The sequence below is a fragment of the Miscanthus floridulus genome, chromosome 4 (genome assembly GCF_019320115.1).
Source record: "Miscanthus floridulus cultivar M001 chromosome 4, ASM1932011v1, whole genome shotgun sequence".
Classification (NCBI taxonomy): domain Eukaryota; kingdom Viridiplantae; phylum Streptophyta; class Magnoliopsida; order Poales; family Poaceae; genus Miscanthus; species Miscanthus floridulus.
In genome coordinates, this window is record NC_089583.1 from 107,043,294 (window position 1) to 107,065,609 (window position 22,316).

Sequence of the window (22,316 nt, forward strand, 5' to 3'; positions counted from 1 at the left end):
GACAACTTCGATGCTCAGACCTAGAGCAGCTCTGTGAGCTTCAGGCCAAGGTTGAACAAGACCGACTCCTCCTACAGCAGCTTTGAGACACTCTCGAGCAGGAGCAGCAAGGTCGCGGTGATGGCAGAGGAGCCCGGCAGAGGGCCCGCGACGTCCACCACCGCATCAATGATAATGAAGGGGGTGAGCAACCCCCAATCTTCAATTGTGCTAGCTAGAACGTCACGGCTGTGGTGATGCTAGTCCGAACGATGCCCGAGCCCTCTACCACGAGGGGTGACGGGTCTACGACGAGCTCTAGGATCTCCTCGAGACCGTCGTGGTGCAGTAGGCCAAGAGTTCCGCCTCCCGACAGCATGGAGGCACCTCGAACCTTCCCATAGCACCACCTTGGCAGGATAGAGAGGCCTCAATTTGTCCTGAGCCCGCTCGGGCACCGACAATCAATAGGGCCCCCTTGCTGCACGACCGCCTCGGCAACCGACGCGAGGCAGAGGGCGACCATGAGGTGGTCAGCAGGCGATGGCGCCACGATAATGAGGGGCCTACCTAGGGCTACCATCCACACCGAGGTGGCCACTATGACAGTGGGGAGGACCACAGTCCTTCACCGGAGCCGCCTGGCCCTTGAGTTTTTAGCAGAGCCATCCGCGCTGCTCATTTTTTGGCTCGGTTTCGGCAACCGGCCAACCTCATGAAGTACAGCGGTGAGACCATTCCTGAACTTTGGCTGGCCAATTACCGCCTGGCTTGTCAGCTAGGTGGCGTGGATGATGACCTGCTCATCATCTACAACCTCCCGTTATTCCTATCAGACTCGGCGCGAGCCTGGCTCGAAGACCTCCCTCCCTCATAGATCCACGACTGGTGCAACTTGATAAGGGTCTTCATCGGGAACTTTTAGGGCACATACGTGCGCCCTAGGAACTCCTAGGATCTCAAAAGTTGTCGCCAAGGCTCGGACGAGTCTCTCCAAGACTTTATCTGGCGCTTCTCCAAGAAATGCGCTGAGTTGCCAAGCGTTGGTGACTCAGAAATCATCCAGGCTTTCCTCTCTGGCACTACCTGTCGAGACCTGGTCCAAGAGTTGGGCTAGAATGTGCCAACCTCGATGGCTGCACTCCTCGACATCGCCACCAACTTCGCCTCGGGTGAAGAGGCCATTGGGGCCATCTTCCCCGACAACGACGCCAAGGGGAAGCGGAGGGATGAGGCCCCTAGGGCCTTGGCTCCCCACCTCCCCAAGAAAAAAAGAAGGGTCGCTAGGGGAAGCAGGAGGTCCTTGAGGCCGGCCTAGTCATGACCGCAGAGCGCAAGAATCCTCGAGGCCCTAGAGGCCCTGGGTTCTTTGACGACATGCTTAAGAAACCATGCCCTTACCACTAGGGCCTGATGAAGCATGCCCTCGAGGAGTGCACCATGCTCCGGTGTTACTACGCCAAGCTTGAGCTCCCTGACGACGATGCCAAGAGGAAGGGCACCGGCGACAGGGACGACGACAAGGACAACGGGTTCTCCAAGGTGCACAACGCCTTCATGATCTTCGGTGGGCCTTCAGTGTGCCTCACGGCACACCAACGGATGAGGGAGCGTCGGGAGATCTTCTTGGTGAAGGTGGCCACTCCCCAATACCTCAACTGGTCTCGGGAGGCGATCACCTTTGACCAGGATGACCATCCCGATTATGTCCCAAACCCTAAGCAGTACCCACTTGTCGTCGACCCCATCATCGGCAACACCCGGCTCACTAAGGTATTGATGGATGGAAGCAGCGGCCCCAACATCCTCTACGCCAACACCCTGAAGCTCCTAGAGCTCTACCAGTCGTAGCTCTAGGGTGACGCCGCGCCTTTCCATGGCATTGTGTCAGGGAAACGCACACGGACCCTCGGGCACATCGACCTGCCCATCTGCTTCGGTACTCCTTCCAACTACCGCAAGGAGGTCCTCACCTTTGAGGTGGTTGGGTTTAAGAGAATGTACCATGCCATTCTGGGGTAGCCATGCTATGCCAAGTTCATGGCGGTCCCCAACTACACCTACCTCAAGCTCAAGATGCCAGGCCCCAACAACATCATCACTATCGTGTCCACATACGAGCATGCATATGACTACGACGTCGAGTACATTGAGTACGCCGAGGCTATCATAGAGGCCAAGACCCTCATCGTTAACCTCGACCGACTCGGTAGCGAGGCGCCCAACTCCAAGCATCGCGCCAGGACTTTTGAGCCTACAAAGGCCATCAAGCTCGTCCTGGTCGACCCTACCTGTCCCGACGACCAGGCGCTGAGGATCAGCGCCACCCTCGATATCAAATAGGAAGCCGTGCTCATCGACTTTCTTCAGCACGAATGTCAATGTGTTCGTGTGGAGTCCCTTGGACATGCCGGGCGTACCGAGCGAGGTCACCGAGCATGCCTTAGACATTCGGGCCGGCTCTAGGCCGATGAAGTAGCGCCTACGCCGATTCGACGAGGAAAAGCGCAGGGCCATCGGTGAGGAGGTGCAGAAGCTTTTGGCGGCTGGATTCATGAAAGAAGTGTCCCATCTGGAGTGGTTAGCTAATCCTGTATTAGTTAAGAAGAAAAATGGGAAGTGGAGAATATGTGTAGACTACACCGGTCTAAACAAAGCATGTCCAAAAGTCCCTTTCCCATTACCTCGAATTGACCAAATCATTAACTCCACTATGGGATGTGAAACCCTATCCTTCCATGATGCATATTCCGGTTACCATCAAATCATCCGACTAGCTCGCAACTTCTTTCATCACACCATTTGGCATGTACTGCTATGTGACTATGCCGTTCGGCCTCAGAAACACAGGGGGCACGTACCAACAATGCATGACCCATGTCTTTGGTGAGCACATAGAGCAGACCATCGAGGCCTACATGGACGACATCGTGGTCAAGTCCAGGAAGGCTAGTGATCTCATCAGTGACTTGGAAATAGCCTTCAGATGCCTCAGGGAAAGGGGCATCAAGCTCAACCCCGATAAGTGTGTCTTCGGGGTCTCCCGAGGCATGCTCTTAGGATTCATAGTCTCGGAACACGGCATCGAAGCCAACCCGGAGAAGGTCTCAGCCATGACCAACATGGGGCCAATCCGAGACCTCAAGGGAGTATAGAGAGTTATGGGATGTCTTGCGGCCCTGAGCCGCTTCATCTCGCACCTTGGCGAAAAAGGCTTGCCTTTGTACCGCCTCTTAAGGAAACCGGAACGTTTTTCTTAGACCCCCGAGGCTGAAGAAGCCCTCACCAAACTCAAGGCATTGCTCACCAATCCCCCCGTCCTGGTACCACCAGCCAAGGGCGAGGCCCTCTTACTCTATGCTGCCGCAACGACCCAAGTGGTCAGCGTGGCCGTAGTGGTCGAGAGGTAGGAAGAGGGGCATGCTCTACCCATCCAACGACCTATTTACTTCATCAGCAAAGTGCTCTCCGAGACCAAAATACGCTACCCCCACATCTAGAAACTGATCTACGCCATAGTCTTGGCTCGACGCAAGCTGCGTCACTACTTCGAGTCCCACCAGGTGACCATGGTATCGTCTTTCCCCCTGGGAGAGATAATCCATAATCGGGAGGCCTCGGGTAGGACAGCCAAGTGGGCCATCAAACTCATAGGGGAAGCTATGTCCTTTGCGCCTCAGAAAGCAATTAAATCTTAGGTCTTGGCTGATTTCATGGCAGAGTGGACCGACACCCAACTGCCACCTGCCCAAGTCCAGGTGGAGTGCTAGACCATGTACTTCGATGGGTCCCTGATGAAGACCGGGGTAGGCGTGGGTCTGCTCTTCATCTCACCCCTTAGAGTACACATGTGCTACATGATTCGACTCCACTTTGCCGCCTCCAACAACGCAGCCGAGTACGAAGCCCTCGTCAACGGCTTGTAGATCACCATCGAACTTGGAGTACAACGTCTCGACGTACAGGGCGATTCGCAGCTCGTTGTCGATCAAGTGATGAAGGAGTCGAACTGCCATGACCTTAAAATGGAGGCGTACTACAAGCTGGTACATCGCCTTGAAGACAAGTTCGATGGTCTTGAACTCAACCACATCACATGTAAATTCAACGAGGCCGCGGACGAACTGGCAAAGATGGCATCGGTGCAGGCCCTGGTCCCCCCCAAATGTCTTCACTAGAGACCTCCACAAACCTTCCATCGACTATGCCTCGGTGGCAGAAGAGGGCCCAGTGGTCGAGCCCCCGCAGGGCTCGAGGCCCCCTCTGTCACCGAGACTCCCTCGGCCGAGCCTGAGGTCATGGAAGTCAACACGGAGCCTCCCGAGGCCAACCAAGGCACGGACTGGTGAGTCCCATTCCTTGATTGACTCGTCCAAGGAGAGCTTCCCGCTGATAGGACCGAAGCTCGACGGCTTGCTCAGTGAGCCAAGACTTATGTTCTTAGCGACGGCAAATTGTACAGGCGAAGCCCATCTAGCGTCCTCCAACGATGCATCACTACCGAGGCAGGTCGAGCCCTACTTTGGGACTTACACGCGGGAGCCTGCGGGCACCATGCAGCACCTCGGACGCTCGTTGGAAATGCTTTTCGCCAAGGGTTCTACTAGCCAATGGCTGTTGTTGACGCCACCAAGCTAGTACGCTACTGTGAGGGATGCCAGTACTACGCATGGCAGACGCATCTCCTAGCCCAAGCTCTCCAAACCATCCCCATCACATGGTCGTTTGCCATGTGGGGGCTTGACATGGTTGGGCCTCTACAGAAGGCCCCTGGGGGCTTCACCCATCTGCTGGTAGCAATCGATAAGTTCTCCAAGTGGATCGAGGCTCGTCTGATCAATCGAATCAAGTCTGAGCAAGCGGTGCTTTGCTTCACTAATATCATCCACAGGTTCGGGGTTCAAAACACCATCATCACCGACAATGGGACGCAATTCACTGGCCATAAGTTCCTGACATTCTGCGACGACCACCACATCCATATGGCCTGGTCGACCATAGGACATCCTAGGACAAACAGCCAAGTAGAGCGTGCCAACGGCATGATCCTACAAGGCCTTAAGCCAAGAATATACAACCGGTTGAAGAAATTTGGCAAGAAATGGCTTGCCGAACTCCCATCGGTCATCTGGAGCCTGAGAAACACCCTGAGCCGAGCCACAGGGTTCACACCGTTCTTCCTGGTCTATGGAGCCGAGGCCATCCTCCCCACTGACTTGGAATACGGTTCCCCGAGGCTACAGGCCTACAACGAGCAAAGTAACCGCACCGCCCGCGAAGACGCCCTCGACCAACTGGAGGAAGCCCGAGACATTGCGCTGCTACATTCGGCCAAGTACTAGCAAGCCCTACGACGCTATCAAGCCTGGTGCATTTGAAGCCGAGACCTAAAAGTGGGTGACCTGGTGCTGAGGCTAAGGCAGAGCAACAAGGGCCACCACAAGCTGACCCCACCATGGGAAGGACCGTACATCATCGCCCAAGTGCTGAAGCCTAGGACCTACAAGCTAGCCAACAAGAAGGGCAAAATCCTCACCAACGCTTGGAACATAGAACAGCTACGTCGCTTTTACCCTTAAATTTCCAAGCATTGTATATATTGTTTCTCAAAATACAATTAAGAAGCGTTCTTTAGTTGTTCCAATTTTTTGAGAAATCCCTTGGGCCCATCAAGGGCCTCAGCGATACAATAACTCCATTAGGGAGACTTGGCTCCGCCTCTACAGAGGTGCCCACTGCGGAGCTCGAACAAGACACATCTCTACCTCTGTAGAATCGAGCCTCCCTCAGGGGCTAGAAGGGGGGCTCCCCCCTAAGTCCCACGCACCATTTTTAGTCATTTTTTGAAAACATTTCCACGCCAAACCATCTAGCACGCTCTAACAAATCAATTGTAAAGAACCTAAGGACTGAAAGTCTGTCTCAGGGCCAAAAGGCCGGATGAGTCGTGAGACAGCCTACGCCTCCGGGCTACGGCACTCCCTCACCACCTTTTTGCCCTAGGGACAACTTAGGCTCCGAGGAAGTTTTTTGCAAATGATATGTTCAGAAACAAGACAGAGGGCAGAGGCTCAGAAATACAATAAAGAAAAATGATTAAGAAGCGTAGACGTATAAGTACTTCAAAAAGGCCTCGACAGGCCACCAGTGTTATGATACGGTAACGTAATCCCTAATTTATTTACATGGCCTCTTGGGCCTAGGTCAAGGCTCAGGGACTCCAGTGTTAGCGAACGGCGTGGGAGGGACCACCTCCTCTTCAAACAGCTTGGCCAACGCTGTGGCGGGGCCCTCAGCTGCCTCCATCAGCTTCACAACCTCCTCGTTGGCCTCCTCATCGTCCTCGAGCAAGATGTAGCCGTCACTGACGGCCTCGAGGTCAATGCCGGCGTAGTGCGAGGAGACGACGGCCAGGGCGCGCTTGACGCCCGCGTGCAGCGCCCCCTGGAGTCGCTCGTGCACCTGGCCGCTCAATGTGACCAAGCGGCTCCTAAGGGAGCTGCCTGACTAGGCTCCCTCAACCTCTAGGGCCTCGCACATGGTACGGGCGGCACTCTACAGTGCGTTGTGCTCCTCGATCTCGGCCTCGAGCACCGCCTGCACTACGATAGAGGCCTCGGCTGCCTGGGTGACTCACTCTGGGCATAATTAACCAAAGACCGAAGATCGAACCGAAAAGACCGAGACCGAGACCGAAAAGACCGAGACCGAAAAGTTTGGTCATGAGTTCGGTTCTGGCTCCCAACTAACCGAAGTAACCGATAGAAGTTCGGTCATATGTATCGGTTAACCGAAGTGACCGAACTGACCGTAGTTCTGTAGACTTCATTCGTAATGTGTGATTGTGATTTGTGAGAACTAAGAAAGTTGTGTGCTAGAACTTGTCATAATAATGTGTGGTTTGTTTTATATATTGTGTTGTTATTTTTTTGCCTTCAAATAGCAAGCATGCGGTTGAAAATTGCTATAGATTCTGCTATTGTTTGTGGCTGCTACTCAGGTCCGGTTAGTTCGGTCATGACCGAGACCGAACCAAACTAACCAAGACCGAACTTCCTCGGTCTTCGTTTTTTGCAAAGACCGATCGGTCCTAGGTTTTTAATGACCGAACTGACTGAATGACCGAGGAACCGAACTGATCGGTTCGGTCTGACCGAATGCCTAGGGTGATGGGTGACCTCCTTCTCCAACTCTACGCCAAAATAAACAGAATGGAGTTGAGTGCAAAGGAAAACAAGTCAAATAGGGCGGAGGCCTACAGGACTCACCCTCGGCTTTCTCCTCCCAGCGCTGGGCCTTGACCCGAGAGGCCTCGGCTTTCTCCTTCCAGCATTGGGCCTCGACCCGAGAGGCCTCGGCTTTCTCCTTCCAGCGCTAGGCCTCGACCCGAGAGGCCTCGACTTTCTCCTTCCAGCCCTGGACCTCGACCCAAGAAGCCTTGGCCGCCCTAGAAGCCTCTTTCTCTAGCTCTGCATCACACTAGGGAGTTAGGAGTCAAACATAAGAAAAACAAATAAAACAAGGGGAACAGGACTCACCCATGACCTTTCCCTTCCAAACCACAGCCTCGGTCTAGGAGGCTTCGGCCACCTTGAGGGCCTTTGCTAGGGCGCCCTTCGTCAGTAGGTGCGCACCCTACTCCGCCCCTAGCTGCCTAGCGAGGGCCTTGGCAGAGGCCATCGCTTCTTTAGTCTAGGACCTGAAGGTGTCCCGATCGCCGGCCACCCAGGTCAGCTCCTCCTCCAGCTCCTTGACCCACGTCGCCAAAGGGGCAACCTGCTCCTGAGCTGAGGCTGGCTCGGCCTTCATATCAACACAACGAAGGTGGAGGTCCTCCACCTCCGTGCTCCATGCCGACAGAAGCTCGTTGGCGTCGGCGAGCAAGCCCTTCTACCGCTAGAGCTGGACCCAGACGCCCCTCTCTCGTTGGAGGAACAATGACTTCCCAAGGGACCAAGTCTCGAGCTCCTAGATAGGCAAAACAGGGGTCATTCACTATGAGAAAACTCGTAAAAAGATGACACCACATGAGAAAAGAAGGCACGAACCTGGGTGACCCTGGGCAGATCGTCAGCCATGATGGACAGCGCTGTCCGTAGCGACCGCTCCACCAACTGGCGGTATTGTTCAAAGGTGTCCCAGCGCTCCCCCTCTACCGCGTCCTCAAGGGCAAACAGAGGCTCCCCCTCAGGGTCATCCCAGCTCTACCACAAGACATGCGGGTGATCCCACCCACGGGGCTCGGGTCGTACCCACATGAGGGCCGAGCTTCCCTCGCCCGAGGTCGGACCCGGCTACTCCATAGTGCTGGCCACCTCGGCATTGACCACCTCCTTCACCCAGGAAGTATCGTCGAAGGAGATCGAATGGACCTCCACTTCTCGGGCGCTCTCCTGCAATGGCTGCGGGCCTTGGACCAGCGGTGGTATTGAGGCTTGCCCCGCCTCCGCCTCCACTTCCTGGGCTACCGGCTTCGCCGCTCTCACGATGACTCCTGCCACCCTAGCCTCGGTGGTCTCGGGGGCTCCGGTCCCTGCCACCCCAGCCTCGATGGTCTCGGGGGCTCCGGTCCCCGCCACTTCGGCCTCGGCGGTCTTGGGCGCTCTGGCCTCCGTCGCCTCTGCCTCAGAAGTCTAAGGGGCCTCTGTCTTGCCCTCGGTGGCCTCAGCAACTGAGGGCACCTCAGCCCCATCTAACTCACGGGCCTCGGCCTCACAGGGTGTAGGCGTTTCCTCCCCCGCTCGCTCTGTGGCCACCCCGGTAGCCTCTCCTTGGGTGACCAGCTCCTTCGGGTCGGCCCTCGCCGACACCACGCCACGCTGTATGGCAGCCTACACCTCCACCACCTGTTGAGCGGTGGAGCCCGTGCTCACCTTGAGCGACTTACGTGGCACCAGAGTAGGCACCTCCGCCTGATGCTTTTGGCTAAAGGCAAAACACCCACTTGGTCAGAACATGACCATAAAGCGAGCGAGAGATGATACGAACTCCGCTGAAAAAACACTCACCTCAAGTGGGGATGCAACCGCTTTGGCACTGCGACCCTCCTCTGCAACGGTGGTGGCGGCAGTGACACAGCCTCTATATCCGCTGGTGCTGGCCGGCCCTCGCCAGACTCCAGTGCCCCCTTGATCCTCTACGGGGGCAGTTGCGTCGCCCCCACCGCCACTTGCTCCACCTTTGCCGTCGAGCCCACCGGGCTGATGGTGCATTTTCCTAACGCCGTGCCTTGGGCATGTCAGGCCTCGGCCTCGGGGCGGGTGGTCATCGGCCCCGAGGCATCCTTTCCTCCTCCTGGAAGCGCCGGGCTACTCATCGACGCCCCGAACGCTGTCTCCCCGATGTCGGGGAGATGGTCTAGGGGACCCCGCCCCATCTCGCTCTCGTTATCATCACCCAAAGAGTCCGACGATAGTGACGGCGATGGAGACGCCTCCACCGAGAGACCATCCTGCCTCTGTTGTCGGTGGCACTTCTCTAGTCCCTCGCGCTCAAAGATCTTCCTCGTGCACTTTGCCTCCTCGGCATCCTTCCACTTCTTCTGCACCTCGGCGTGTGCCCGGTTTGCCGCCCGCCACGCTGCGTCCTTGGGAACAGGTGGTGGGGAGGCTCGCACGTCTCTCATCCCCTGTAGGAATGGTGAACACAAATAAGGGACCAGAAAATAATGAGGAACAAGGAGGCCTCGGGGGCCGCAGCAGCGTGTGACTTACCAGAGAAAGGTACCCCCATGATAGGCGCATCACGAATGGGGTTAGACCACCGATCTTTAGCCACCCCTCCACCGTCTCTCTCACCCGACGAAGAATCTCCTCATCGGAGAGGGCGAAGGTGGACATTTGGATGCCCTCGATCGGCTCATCCGGTCTCATCTCGAACAGGCGCCGCCGCCGAGCCATCAGCAGCAGCACCCTCTGGTGGTGGAAGGCCGCCACAACCACAGCAGTCGTGAGGCCATGGCCGCGTAGCCTCTCCAGTCCCTCTAGGAGCGGTTGCAACTTGGGCTGATCCTCCTTCGGGACGCCATACCTCCACTTCTCCGGCTGGCTCTCCACGACCCATCTGGTGTAGGGGGGAAGTCCGCCGTCGTCGTTGTAGAGGTAGAACCAGTTGGTGTACCAACGGCGATTGGTTGACGCGAGCTAGGTCGGGATGTAAAGGTGCTGCTGGTCCTGGTGCACTTGGAGAGTGCAGCCGCCGACCCTCACCGCCTTCCTCGTGCCCGTCGTGCCCATCGGCTTGGTGGTATGCCCCGCCCGGAAGAGGTGGAGCCATAGCTCCCAATGGGGGACAATCCCTAGGTACCCCTCACAGATGGCGACAAAGATGGCTGCCTGCACGATGGAGTTGGGGTTGAAGTTGTGGAGCTCCACGAGATAGTAGTGTGGGAGCGCCCGCATGAACCGATCCACCGGTAGGCCGAGACCGCGCTCATGAAAGGACACGAAGCTCACGATGTAGCCATCGCGCAGCCTCGGCTTTGACTCGCCCGACGGAGCAATCCACTTTGGCCTGTTGGGGTCGGTAACTAGACGGAGAAGGCCGTCATCGACAAGCGACTGGAGCGTCTCCATGGATACGTCGGACCGACCCCAAGCATCCGCCTCAATGACAATAGTGCCGGCCATGAGTGCGGTGGAGAATGCAACTATGGTGGTAAGCCTCTCTCTCTCTGCCTTGCCCTTCTCCCTTCTTCTCCCCGGTGCTCTCTGTTCCTAGCAACGGCTCAAGGGCGGCAAAGGCAAATGTAGGCAAGGTAAGGAGGGGAGGGGCGAGGCTCGTCACATATTTATGCAGGAAGGGGGTGAAACAGGCGGGCGATGAAATCGGGGAAGTTTCCCTCAGATCTGGGCACAGTTAATCCAGATCCGATTTAACCGCCCACGCACCCACCTTTTCCTTATTAATCGCGTGAACAGTTATGTCCCATCCACTGATAGAGCATCACGTCCGACCGTAGCAGCGGCAGGCGTCGTTCTGCCTCCCTGAGAAAATCGCCTCAAAAGGCGCGCCTGCTGTTGTCAAGGCGATGGGGGGGGGGAATATCCCCCACCCGATTCCTTTCAGAGGAAGGAACTGGGCACCAAGCCCGTTACGGTCCAGGGGTTCGAAGGCTAGGCCCCCGAGGGTTTCAATAGCCGCCCCAGGGCAATAGAGTCAGGGACGACTATGGGCGAGCCCATACGGGGCCGAGGCCTAAGCAAGCGAAATGCTTGAGATGCCCTAAGTCGTGTCTGAGACCGGCAGGGAGGTCTCCGAATGGGATCCCACCATAGGGAGGCACCGAGCCATCGGGCCCATCGAACGGCCCCGACACCCACTAGAGAAGCCCTCTGGTACTCTTGGAGTGCATCTCTGGACCGCTAGCCAACCCCTATCGAATGGGGCATAGACCTCCACTCGAACTTACCCGATAACAGCTCACCAGAAGTGTCACCGCTCGCACCCACCGAGGGTAGCCTGGCATATTCCACCCCTCCTTCTGAACGAAAAGGATGCACGAGGGTCACACAAAAAGCCAGGGGAACCCCTGACGGCTCTCTTGCTCCATACAGAGGCTAGGGGGCTCTTCCTGTAAATTTGCCGAGACCTAGCGACCCAGGCTCAGACGCGAGGGCTCGGCAAACAACCCCTCCTTTCAAATGAAAAGGATGCGCGAGGGTCACACAAAAAGCCAGGGGAACCCCTGACGACCCTCCCGCTCCATGCAGAGGCTAGGGGGCTCTTCCTGCAAACTTGACGAGACCTAGCGACCCAGGCTCGCATGCAAGGGCTCGGCAAACAACCCCTCATTCCGAACAAAAAGGATGCGCGAGGGTCGCACAAAAAGCCAGGAGAACCCCTGATGGCCCTCTCGCTCCATGCAGAGGCTAGGAGGCTCTTCCTACAAATTTGCCAAGACCTAGCGACCCAAGCTCGCACACGAGGGCTCGGCAAACAACACCTCCTTCCGAACAAAAAGGATACGCGAGGGTCACATAAAAAGTCAGGGGAACCCCTAATAGCCCTCTCTCTCCGTGCAGAGGCTAGGGGGCTCTTCCTACAAACTTGCCGAGACCCAGTGACCTAGGCTCGCACACGAGGGCTCGGCAAACAACCCCTCCTTCTGAACAAAAAGGATGCGCGAGGGCCATACAAAAAGCCAGGGGAACCCCTAACGGCCCTCTCGCTCCGTGCAGAGGCTAAGGGGCTCTTCCTACAAACTTGCCGAGACCCAGCGACCCAGGCTCACATGCAAGGGCTCGGCAAACAACCCATCCATCCGAATGAAAAGGACGCGCGAGGGTCGCACAAAAAGTCAGGGGAACCCCTGATCGCCCTCTTGCTCTGTGCAGAGGCTAGGGGGCTCTTCCTGCAAACTTGCCGAGACCCAGCAACCCAGGCTTGCACACGAGGGCTCAGCAAACAACCCCTCCTTCCAAACAAAAAGGATGCGCGAGGGCCGCAGAAAAAGCCGGGGGAACCCCTGACGGCCCTCTCACTCCATGCAGAGGCTAGGGGGCCCTTCCTACAAACTTGCCGAGACCCAGCGACCCAGGCTCACACGCAAGGGCTCGGCAAATAACCCCTCTGTCCAAACAAAAAGGACGCACGAGGGTCGCATGAAAAGCCAGGGAAACCCCTAATCGCCCTCTCGCTCCATGCAGAGGCTCGGGGGCTCTTCCAGCAACTAGGTCGAAGACAAGCAACCCGAACTCGTAGGAAAAAACGCGATAAAGGGCACCGAGCCCGTTACGGTCTAGGGGTTCAAAGGTTGAGCCCCCGAATGTTTCGATAGCCGCCCCAGGGCAACAGAGTCAGGGACGACTATAGGCGAGCCCATATGAGGCCGAGGCCTGAGCAAGCGACTGCTCGGGATGCCCTAAGTCATGTCCGAGACCGACAGGGAGGTCTCTGAATGGGATCCCACCGTAGGGAGGCGTCGAGCCACCAGGGCCCATCGAACGGCCCTGGCACCCGCTAGAGAAGCCATCTGGTACTTTTGGAGTGTGCCTCTGGACTGCTAGCCGATCCCTATCGAATGGGGCACAGGCCTCCACTCGAACTTACCCGATAACAGCTCATCGGAGGTGTCACTGCTCGCGCCCACCGAGGGTAGCATGGCACCCTCCACCCCTCCTTCCGAACAAAAAGGATGCATGAGGGCCGCACAAAAAAGACAGGAAAACCCCTGATCGCCCTCTTGCTCCGAGCAAAGGCTCGAGGGCTCTTCCTGCAACCAAACCGAGGCTCAGCGACCTGAACTCGCACTCATGGGCTCGGTAAACGCAATAAAACCCCTCGCACGACGTGAGAAAAAGCCCCTAAAGGAATCAATCCATTCCTCCAGGGCCTCGAGGGCTACACCCAGCGGGTGCGCTCGCGTGCACCCACCGAGGCCTCGAGTACGAAACACCATCCCGCCAGGAGCTCCCACGAGCTGAGTCTCATCAAAACTTCAGGGAGAGCACTCACACTCTCCCTGAGGCTCGGGGGCTACTATCGGGTACCATAGAAAGAGGTCCCCTAAGCAACAACCGAAAAAATCGCTTAGACCCCGTCAAAATCAATGCCAAGAGATAAACTATTGGCTAACCCCCGGCCTTGACCGAGGCCACCAACTCTCTGCCTCGCTCAAGGCCTTGCACGAAAGGCCTCGGACGGCCCACCAAATCTCCGCCTCGCTGGACCCGAGGCCTCGCGCGTAAAGCCTCGAACGAGATGCCGATTCTTTGTCTCGCTCGAGGCCGGCTCGGCAATAACCCCGTCGCCTCTACCTCGACCGATCTCCCCAATAGAGCATCGCATCTAATTAATGCGACCAACCACTCCCACGATATCAGACGGACGATGGCTCGACACAGCAGAGCAGCCGACGAGACGGGAAGTCGCATCAGCACCATACTGTCTAGGACAGGATAGGGCAGGGGTTACTGGCCGCTGTGCACGGTATTGTACCCACGACCGGCGCCCGTACTGCACTGTGCTACTGTCGGGTATCATAAAATGGGGTACCCCAGGTGTACATCAAAAGGGGCACTTAAATCGCATCAACGACAAAGTTAGAGGGTAAGCCATGGGCTCATCACCAGCCCCGTCCGAGCCTACCCGGCTCTCCGCATCGCCTCAGGCCTCTCACGGGAGGTCTCGGCGTCCTAACGCAATTTCCACCTCGCGCGAGGCCTCTCACGAAAGGCCTCGGCAAGGAGCCCAATCTCCATCTCGCGCGAGGCCTTATTCTCTGTATCGCTTGAGGTCGACTTGTCCATAGCCCGTTGCCCCCGTCTCGACCGGTCTTCCCGACAGCACGTCATGCCCCATTAATACGTCAACCACTCCTGCAATCTCAGCCGGACGACGGCTCGACACCGCGGAATGGCCGACGGGACATGAGGTCGCATCAGCACCATACCGTCTGAGACAGGGCACGGCGGGGATTACCGGCCACTGTATTCTGACGCTGTGCCCATGATCAGCGCTCGCACTACACTGTGCCCCATGATCCCTGCCTCGAAAACAACACGACATGGGCAGCCTGGCCCAGGTCATCATCGCCTCCGAACCAGCACACCAGATCAACCGCTCTCTCCGGGCCTCGGCACTCTGCACCAGGGTCTCGGCTATCTTGGGATTCGTGTCTACCGAGACCCCCACCGTGGTGCGGCCTCGGCACCGATCGAGCCTCGGCCTCACGCACAGTCAATCCACAGTGACCCGCACTACCGCCCCGCTGTGAGACAGCCCTAGAGCTCCCATGACGCACAGGATCAGATGTGACCAGCATGCCGCCCCAGTGCTCCAAGGACGAACCACTTCGACGACTACGCCACCACAGGAACAGGCTACAGGGCTCGGACACGCCGCCTCTGTTCGCACGACACTGTATAGTTAGCACATGTACTGCCCTTGTCCTCCCTTCAAACTATAAAAGAAAAGGACTTGGGCTATTTCGGGGGGGAGGCAGGTTCTCACGAAGAACAACACTCTGTAACATGTGCACTACCTTGCCGCTTGAGAGCAACGTCTCAAGCAGCCCGCATCACTCCCCGCCGAGACCTAGGACTGGCTTCCTCTCTCACCTAGCTTGTAACCCCCTACTACAAGCACTTCGGTGTAAGGAATACAAGATCAATCTTCCAGATTGGACGTAGGGATCGAATTGCCCGAACCAGTATAAACCTTGTGTCTCTTTGCATCACCATCTAGAATCGGGAGACGCATGATAAATTCACTAGTTGGTTGAGGACCCCCGGTCCAAAACACCGACAGCTACCTAACCCCTGCTCCAGGAACAACGCGGTGTGCGGAGTCAAGTCCAGGTTACTATAGCCTCGGAATCAATGTACAGGACCAACTGCTCCCTCTACGCCTCGGCAATCTACTTCAGGGTCTTGGCAACCTCGGGATTCGCGCCCGCCGAGCCTCCCACGACGGCTCGGCCTCGGCACCAACTGAGCCTCGGCTCTTCACGCGGTCAACACATAGCGACCAACACGTCGCCTGCCAGACCCTGCGTCAAGCTATCATTGGAGCTCCCACGTCGCACAAGATCGGATGTGACCGGCGCGTTGCTCTAGCACTTCAAGGGCAGGACCACTCCATCAACCATGCCGCCACAGTAACAGGCTACAGGGCTCGGACGTGCCGCCTCTGTTCGCACGACGCCACGTAGCTAACGCATGTGGGTTCACGAAGTAGACGAACACACGCTCGACACTCTGTAACACGCGCGCTTCCCCGCTGCCTAAGATCAACGTCTCAAGCAATCCACGCCGCTCCACGCAGAGACCTGGGACTAGCTCCCTCTCTCGCCCTACTTGTAACCCCTACTACGAGCATTTCGGTACAAGGAATACAAGATCGATCTCTTAGATGGACGTAGGACACCTATTGCCCGAACCAGTATAAACCTTGTGTCTCTTTGTATCATCATTCGGGATTAGGGGCACGCAGTATATTTTTACTAGGTGGTTGAGGGTCCGTCGATCCAAAACACCAATTAATAAATTCGTCTCGTTGTTTACTAGCGGATTATGTAATTTGTTTTTTTATTAATATCAAACACCCCGTAAAACACTCCAATATAATATCTGATCCGACGTCCCAAAATTTTACGCGTCTAATCTAAACAAGACCTAAACAAAAGTTGTGCAACGCAAAACTGCCTGCCAGGCCTCATCGGTCATCGCATGAACGCCGTCACGAAGCCCAAAGCCAACCTTTCCATCCCACTCCCGAGACCTCGATCCTCAGTCCCCGTCCTCTCTTCGCCGGTGGCCGGTAGGATTACCCACTATGGCGTCGAGGGTTCGCCTGACCCTCCCCAACCCCGAGGCCGCGGAGCCAGAGCGGCCGCCGCCGGACCTAACCAACGACCTCCTCGAGGAGATCTTCCTCCGTGTCGCCTCGCCTGCGGATCTCGCCCGAGCCTCCACCGCCTGCGTCTCCTTCCGCCGCCTCATCGCTGACCACTCCTTCCTCCGCCGGTACCGCTCCATTCACCCGCCCCTACTCCTTGGCTTCGTCAGCTCCTCTGGCTTCGACCCTGTCCAGGCGCCCCATCCCTCCGCTGCTGTCGCCCGGGCTGCTGATTTTTCCTTCGACCACCTCCCTCGCCCCACCACCGAATGGCTCCGCTGGCGTCCGTGCGATGTCCTCAACGGCCGTGTCCTCGTCGGGTGCCGTAGCATTAAAGGCGCCGCCTACTGGGACCTCGCGGTGTGCGACCTGTTGTCCCGGCGATACCTGCTGCTGCCTCCCATAACCGACGACCTACTCGCCTCCGTCGAGCTCCAAAACCACAGTATTTTCCATCCCATGGCCTCCTTTATCCAATCAGGAGGCCCTTCAGGAGGCATAGAGGGGGATACATCATTCAGCGTGATCCAATGGATGCATTCCCACACAAGGTTGGGGGTACTTGTCTTCTCTTCAGTCTCTGGCTGCTGGAGTGTCAGTATGTCTACCAATTGCAACGATCTGGGCTTGAACAGAGTTGGTGTTTTGGTTTCAGGCCAATGTGCCTATGACTGCTTCTATTGGAAATTATACAACATGAGCACGTTGATCAAGCTCGACATGAATACTATGCGGTTTTGCACTGTTGACCTCCCGCCTGGCCATGATGAGCGGGAAATCGTCATGGTGGAGTCAGGGGAAAGCAAGGTTGCGATGTTTAGTCTGAGTTATAAAAGCACATCTGTCGATTATTACACCTTTTCACAAAATGGCAGTGAGAAGTCCCAGGAGTGGCATATGATGAGTACCATCCCCTTGCCTGCCCATTATACTAGTAAATGCTACATTGGTGGTCCAGCTGAAGGATACATTTTCATAGAATGCATTCGAGATGGAGAGAGTTCAACATATTCAACAGTTTTGTCACTTGAGATTAAGTCTTTTAATATTGAGAGGGTCAGTAGGACAAGTTTTCCTGGCCGTGCCTATCCATATTTTGGTTTCCCACCATCTATGTCACCAAGGAGGATTTGAGGATGTGGAGAGGTACACTTTTTACAGTAAGTCTTGCCTCTTGCATTTCACAGATTTGTACATTTGGGCACTGGTTGTGTGAATCAGCGATTAGTAAGCACCCAGCACAGTCTGCTTGCATTGTTGGTCTACAACTCTACATCAAGAGGGCCTGTTGAGCGCATTTGTCATGAAAAAAAAAGTGGCTCGTGAGATGGGCTTAAGATGAGCCAAATAAGCCTTTGTTTATAATGGCCTTCAGCCAGTTCTTCTAATGCATCTGTACATAGTTCATGTGCTGTTTGACAATTTGCTTCCGTTAGAGATTTGCAGGCTGTTCTTGTTAACATGGTTTTTCTTGTCCTGTGTATTCTCTGGTGTAGCAAAGGTAAAGCGCACTCAGGAATTCACTCATGATCTGTTTGCTGTTTCATCAAGTAGTGGGTATGTAATAGCGTCGTACTATGAAAACTATATGGGGAAAATTGGTTCTATAGCATTGAAAGATTGCAAGAATCGGAAAATACCATCGAAAGAGCTCTGTTACGTGAAATACCATCGAAAGATGGAAACTTTACCTGACAATAGCATTCCGTCACGTTCGGAAGTAACATCGTCAGCTCCATCCGCATCCACGCAACTTGAATTGAAAAGATAAAAACAAAAAAAGAAGCCATGCCGTCGCTGATCTCCATGCCCAGGTGGTTCCTCTGGGTGGCAAGCCTCTCGGCGCTGTCGGCGGGGAGGCACTCGCAGCGAGTCGAACACCGCGGCGAAGTACCGGAGGCTGGCCGTGAACGGCGGAACCACGGAAGCAAGCCTGAGCGTCGTCTCGACGTGGCATTGCCGCCGGCGGCGGCGCCGTCTTTCTACCAAGAGCACGTTGATGGGAGCGGATGCGAGCCAACGCGCTGGACGATTTTTCTCTTGTGCTCGTTATCGATCTCTGTGCTGCTGGGAACACCAGGTTGACAACCACGGTCGCGTCGCTGTCGACCTTGATGCGTTCATGGCAGCCACTGTCTGGAGTCTGGACCATCCACGATGCCTTCGAACTTGAATCTTAGGTTGGGGCACTCGCTCGCGAACCGCGCCAGCCACGCCTCGGTTTGCCTCAGCTCGTCAGAGTTCGTGCCGAGGCCGGTGATTCACAGGGAAAATGGCTCGTCGAAGTTGCTGTCGTCGTGTGAGCTGCTGCTCATGCTCGCGGCGGCGGCGTCCGACAGGGACTGGATTGAGGAAGAGCTTGGCGAGCGACCGGTGTTTCTCGAACCCGGGAAGGAACACGCCGGAGAGCCTGTTCATCGAGAGCCGCAGGACGTGCACCGCCGGAGACGAGAAGTTGAACACGCGGAGCACTAGGAGGCCCAGGAGGTCGATCACTGCCGTTCCGGGACTCTGGCGGTCTGCCCAGCCCGCCGGCGAGCACGTTGGCGCCAACATCGAGCACCTCCAGGGTCCGGTCGTCCGGAGCCGGAGCAGCCCCGCGGGCAGCGCGCGACGGATCGCGTTGCCGGAGAGGTTGAGCACCCGGAGCGCGGCGAGGCTGGGGAGCGACGCGACCACCTGCCCTCGCAGCTTCCGGTTGGGCAGCGCCAGCCCGGCGATGGCGACCGCAACCTCGGCCTCGCCGCACATCACCCCGGTTCAGACGCAGCACCCATTGTCTGACGCAGAACCCGTGCAACGCGGCGAGGTCGCCGGCGCCGCACGGCTGCACGGCGGCGCCGCTCCTGGACTGCGACAGCACGGTCGCGCATAGCACCTTTGCTCTGCTCGTAGATAGCTAGCTAATGGTGATGGTAAGCAAGCGTCATGCAGTCTCTCACATGTTGGTTGTCTGCAAACAGTTCGGCCGATGAGCTGTAGATGGATGGAGGAGGAAGAAGGAGCGTCCCAGGCTCCCAGCTGGTGGAAGTGGACGCCATTACCTCCAAACCTGACATAACGTGACGGAATGCTATTGTCAGGTAACGTTTTCATCTTTCAATGGTATTTTACGTAACAGAGCACTTTTGATGGTATTTTCTGATTCTTGCCATCTTTCAATGCTATAGAACCAATTTTCTCAAACTATATCTCATGGAGCATCCATCCCACAGTATTCAAAAAATCATGAAATAAAAAAAAAAGATAAGCACTAGTTTATCGACAAGCTTCTGGGCATTTGTTTCAAATATAGAAAGGGTTTGTATGCTTGTGACTTTGTGAGGATGTGACCTTGTTCACATATGATTAGTCTGGGTACTGTTTAATTACTAGTCTGGGAATTGTTTAATGACTAGTTTCGGTAATGCAGGGCTTATATCTGTTCCCTCCTTGCCTCCCATCTCATGCTTATGCAAATATCCTGAACTTTGGCAAATGCTTCTTTCTATTGATCTATTCACTTGGCATAACTTTATGAAACTTCATGTTCTCTAGTGTTTGTATTTGTGACTGTGATAGGCTCACCTGGTTGCAGTTTAAAGTTGCTAATTATATTATGATCCATTGGAGCAGCTGAGCTGAGTGGTACTAGTTCTGTAGTGTTTTCCAAACAGCATTGCCGGTCTACAAAAGTATAGTCTTTTGATCAGTTTGCTGTAAAATTCAGGCTTATGAGACTAGACTCAGCTACATAGGCCTTTCAGTTAGAATGAGCTTCTGCCTATTCTAGTATTGTTATAACTTCTTTGGAATCCCAGATCTTGTTCCTTGTTAAATCTAGTTAGGCCTGGCTGCACAAGTCAATTTGTTGGGGAGCTGTACCATTTCAACTTTTGTCATCTTTTTGTACCTGCAAACTGAAACCGATGCTGTGTAATGGGTGTGTTTTCTACATCAATGTTTACTGCAGTAAGATTGTCAGCTCAGATACAAAAAAAAAAAAGCATGTTAGTGTTATATGCATCTTTACTTTTTCAGCCGAAACTTTGCCTGAACCGTGAGTAGTCCACCCTTCAAATTATGCCTTAGCACAGTAACTGTGGAAAGCAATTAAGTAAACGTTTTGGATGCATTTTCTTTCTGCAGTGCTGGTTTGATGTTCTAATAACTGCATCCATTTGGTTGCAGGAATAGGTTCAGCCTGTTCGCTTGCTCGTAAACGATCGTAAATTTCCAGCCGGGAACAGTGTTTTTCTCTCACACCAAACCAGCCAGCAGTAAATAATCCACGATACGATACGGCCTCCCGAACAAGCTGCAGATTGGAGCATTGGAGGCTTGGAGCGGATGCAGTCTTTTGTATCTCACCATCTGTCTTCTAATATGCATGTGGTTGCCCTGGGTTTTCTTGTGTCTAATGACCGGTGTTGTGAAATGCTGCTGCCTTGAGTTGCATGTATTATGTAGGAAGCACCAGATCATACACATGTGGTGTTATATTTCAGCGTTCATTGTCTTGTAACTTAACTTTTAGCGTTTGGATATATTCAGTTATATCTAATGATCGACCAAAAGAAATCTTGCCGTTATTGTAGACCGTGTCGTGCTAGACACGGTGCAACTGGTGGTGTTTGGGGCCGTCCACCTGCTCTCTTTTTTCACCGTACGCGGTCTAGAATTGGCTCCAAACAGGGCTAAAGGGGCTCGTGGCTTGTGTTTTCCACCAGTGCTGTGCTGAATCCTGGATCCTGGGTGCAAACCTGGCGGGCGCTGCTGGGCGCGCTCAGGGTCTGGGTCTGGCGCGGCCGTAGCTCAAGAGGGCAGGCGGTGTGGCATCAGACAACAGGCGCGCTGTGCGGCCGAGTCCCTGTTAGCAGCTCTCTATACGATGGAACACAAATTACTCCACACAACAATAAGCACCAGCGCTATGTAATCCAATACAGTAGGGAAGAGTTCAGGGAAGGAAGCAGGAGGGGAAATTAGAGTAGATCAGAGGCTCGATCAGAGGTACATCGAAGAGAGCTTCAGATAGAAGGTTGGCTGAAGAAGAAGACCGAGGAGGAAGAGTGGGATCTGGGGAAGGAGAGAACCTTGTTGGGATCTCTGAATAATTCCTTCATGCCCCGATCTGCTACTGCTGCCATGTTTTTATTGCTCCCGTTCTTGCTGGGGTTTGTGTGACAGCACGCGCTGGTCCATTAAGCCCGACGTTCCCCCCCTTCTTTAGCTTCGGCTTGCCGTAAGACGATGATGAAAGTACTGAAACATGTCCTTGAGCCATGGATGTCAGCAGGTTGTCCAATGTTGAAGCCTCCACCTTGGTAGCTTGAACAAAATTCACATTCCTGTAACTGAATTCTTCCCATGGCAATTGTTTTAAGAACACCACTGCATCTGCAATTAGGAGGTATCTGGAACTGAGTAAGGACCACAATGTTGGCAGCAGCTTAGCTCCATCACACATGATCTCCGGTTGAGCTCTGGTCATGACCACACGAGCAAGAACAATCAATTTGCTGGCAACTGAACCTGTCTCAACCAACTTGCTATTAATGTTAGTATGAGGTATTTCAGGAGGTGGCCATGGCTGCAACTCAATGCAGCAAGTCGTGGACCCATTCACTCCAACCTTGAATAAACAAGTGGTGGCCAAAAGCGTGTCCAACATAAGTATTGAGGTCAGGTTGTAGTCCAACAAAGCCTTCATTTCAATCTGTGTGACTTCAACAATTTCCCTCTCATGTAGCAACAAACTATTGGCCATCCATCTTGCAGAGCCAACAGTCAATAAAGGAGCAACTCCGGCACTTCCATTTAGCAGTAACAGGGAAGTAGAAACCCATTGGGAAAACAAATTTAACAGCCAGGCAGGTTGAACCAATTGCTAATAGATGCAATATAGGTACAGAGAGAATGGAGCACACAAAGTTCAGATGGAGCAGTAGTTGATGGTTGCAGGAAATCACCCCTAGCAATCCTTATCTCGAGTCGAGTAGCTTATAATCAACCAGCAG

General features: G+C 54.9%; 2 protein-coding genes across 4 annotated transcripts; both read left to right on the top strand.

Moving 5' to 3' along the window:
• Positions 1–2,019: 2,019 nt before the first annotated feature.
• Positions 2,020–2,322, top strand: LOC136549033 (uncharacterized). The gene has a single exon (XM_066540348.1). The coding sequence runs from the start codon at positions 2,020–2,022 to the stop codon at positions 2,320–2,322; it is 303 nt and encodes a 100-aa protein (XP_066396445.1).
• Positions 2,323–16,178: 13,856 nt separating this feature from the next.
• Positions 16,179–20,835, top strand: LOC136552500 (uncharacterized). Of its 3 annotated transcripts, XR_010782828.1 has the most exons (3): positions 16,179–17,463; positions 19,281–19,400; positions 20,488–20,835. XR_010782828.1 is itself a non-coding variant. In XM_066544075.1 (2 exons), exon 1 carries the CDS (start codon positions 16,255–16,257, stop codon positions 17,449–17,451), a length of 1,197 nt encoding a protein of 398 aa, XP_066400172.1. In that variant the 5' UTR covers positions 16,179–16,254; the 3' UTR covers positions 17,452–17,477; positions 20,488–20,835. The 3 variants fall into 3 exon arrangements, 2 of the variants coding, with proteins under 2 accessions (XP_066400172.1, XP_066400173.1); XM_066544075.1 differs by lacking the exon at positions 19,281–19,400 and having other exon boundaries at positions 16,179–17,477; XM_066544076.1 differs by lacking the exon at positions 19,281–19,400.
• Positions 20,836–22,316: the final 1,481 nt, after the last annotated feature.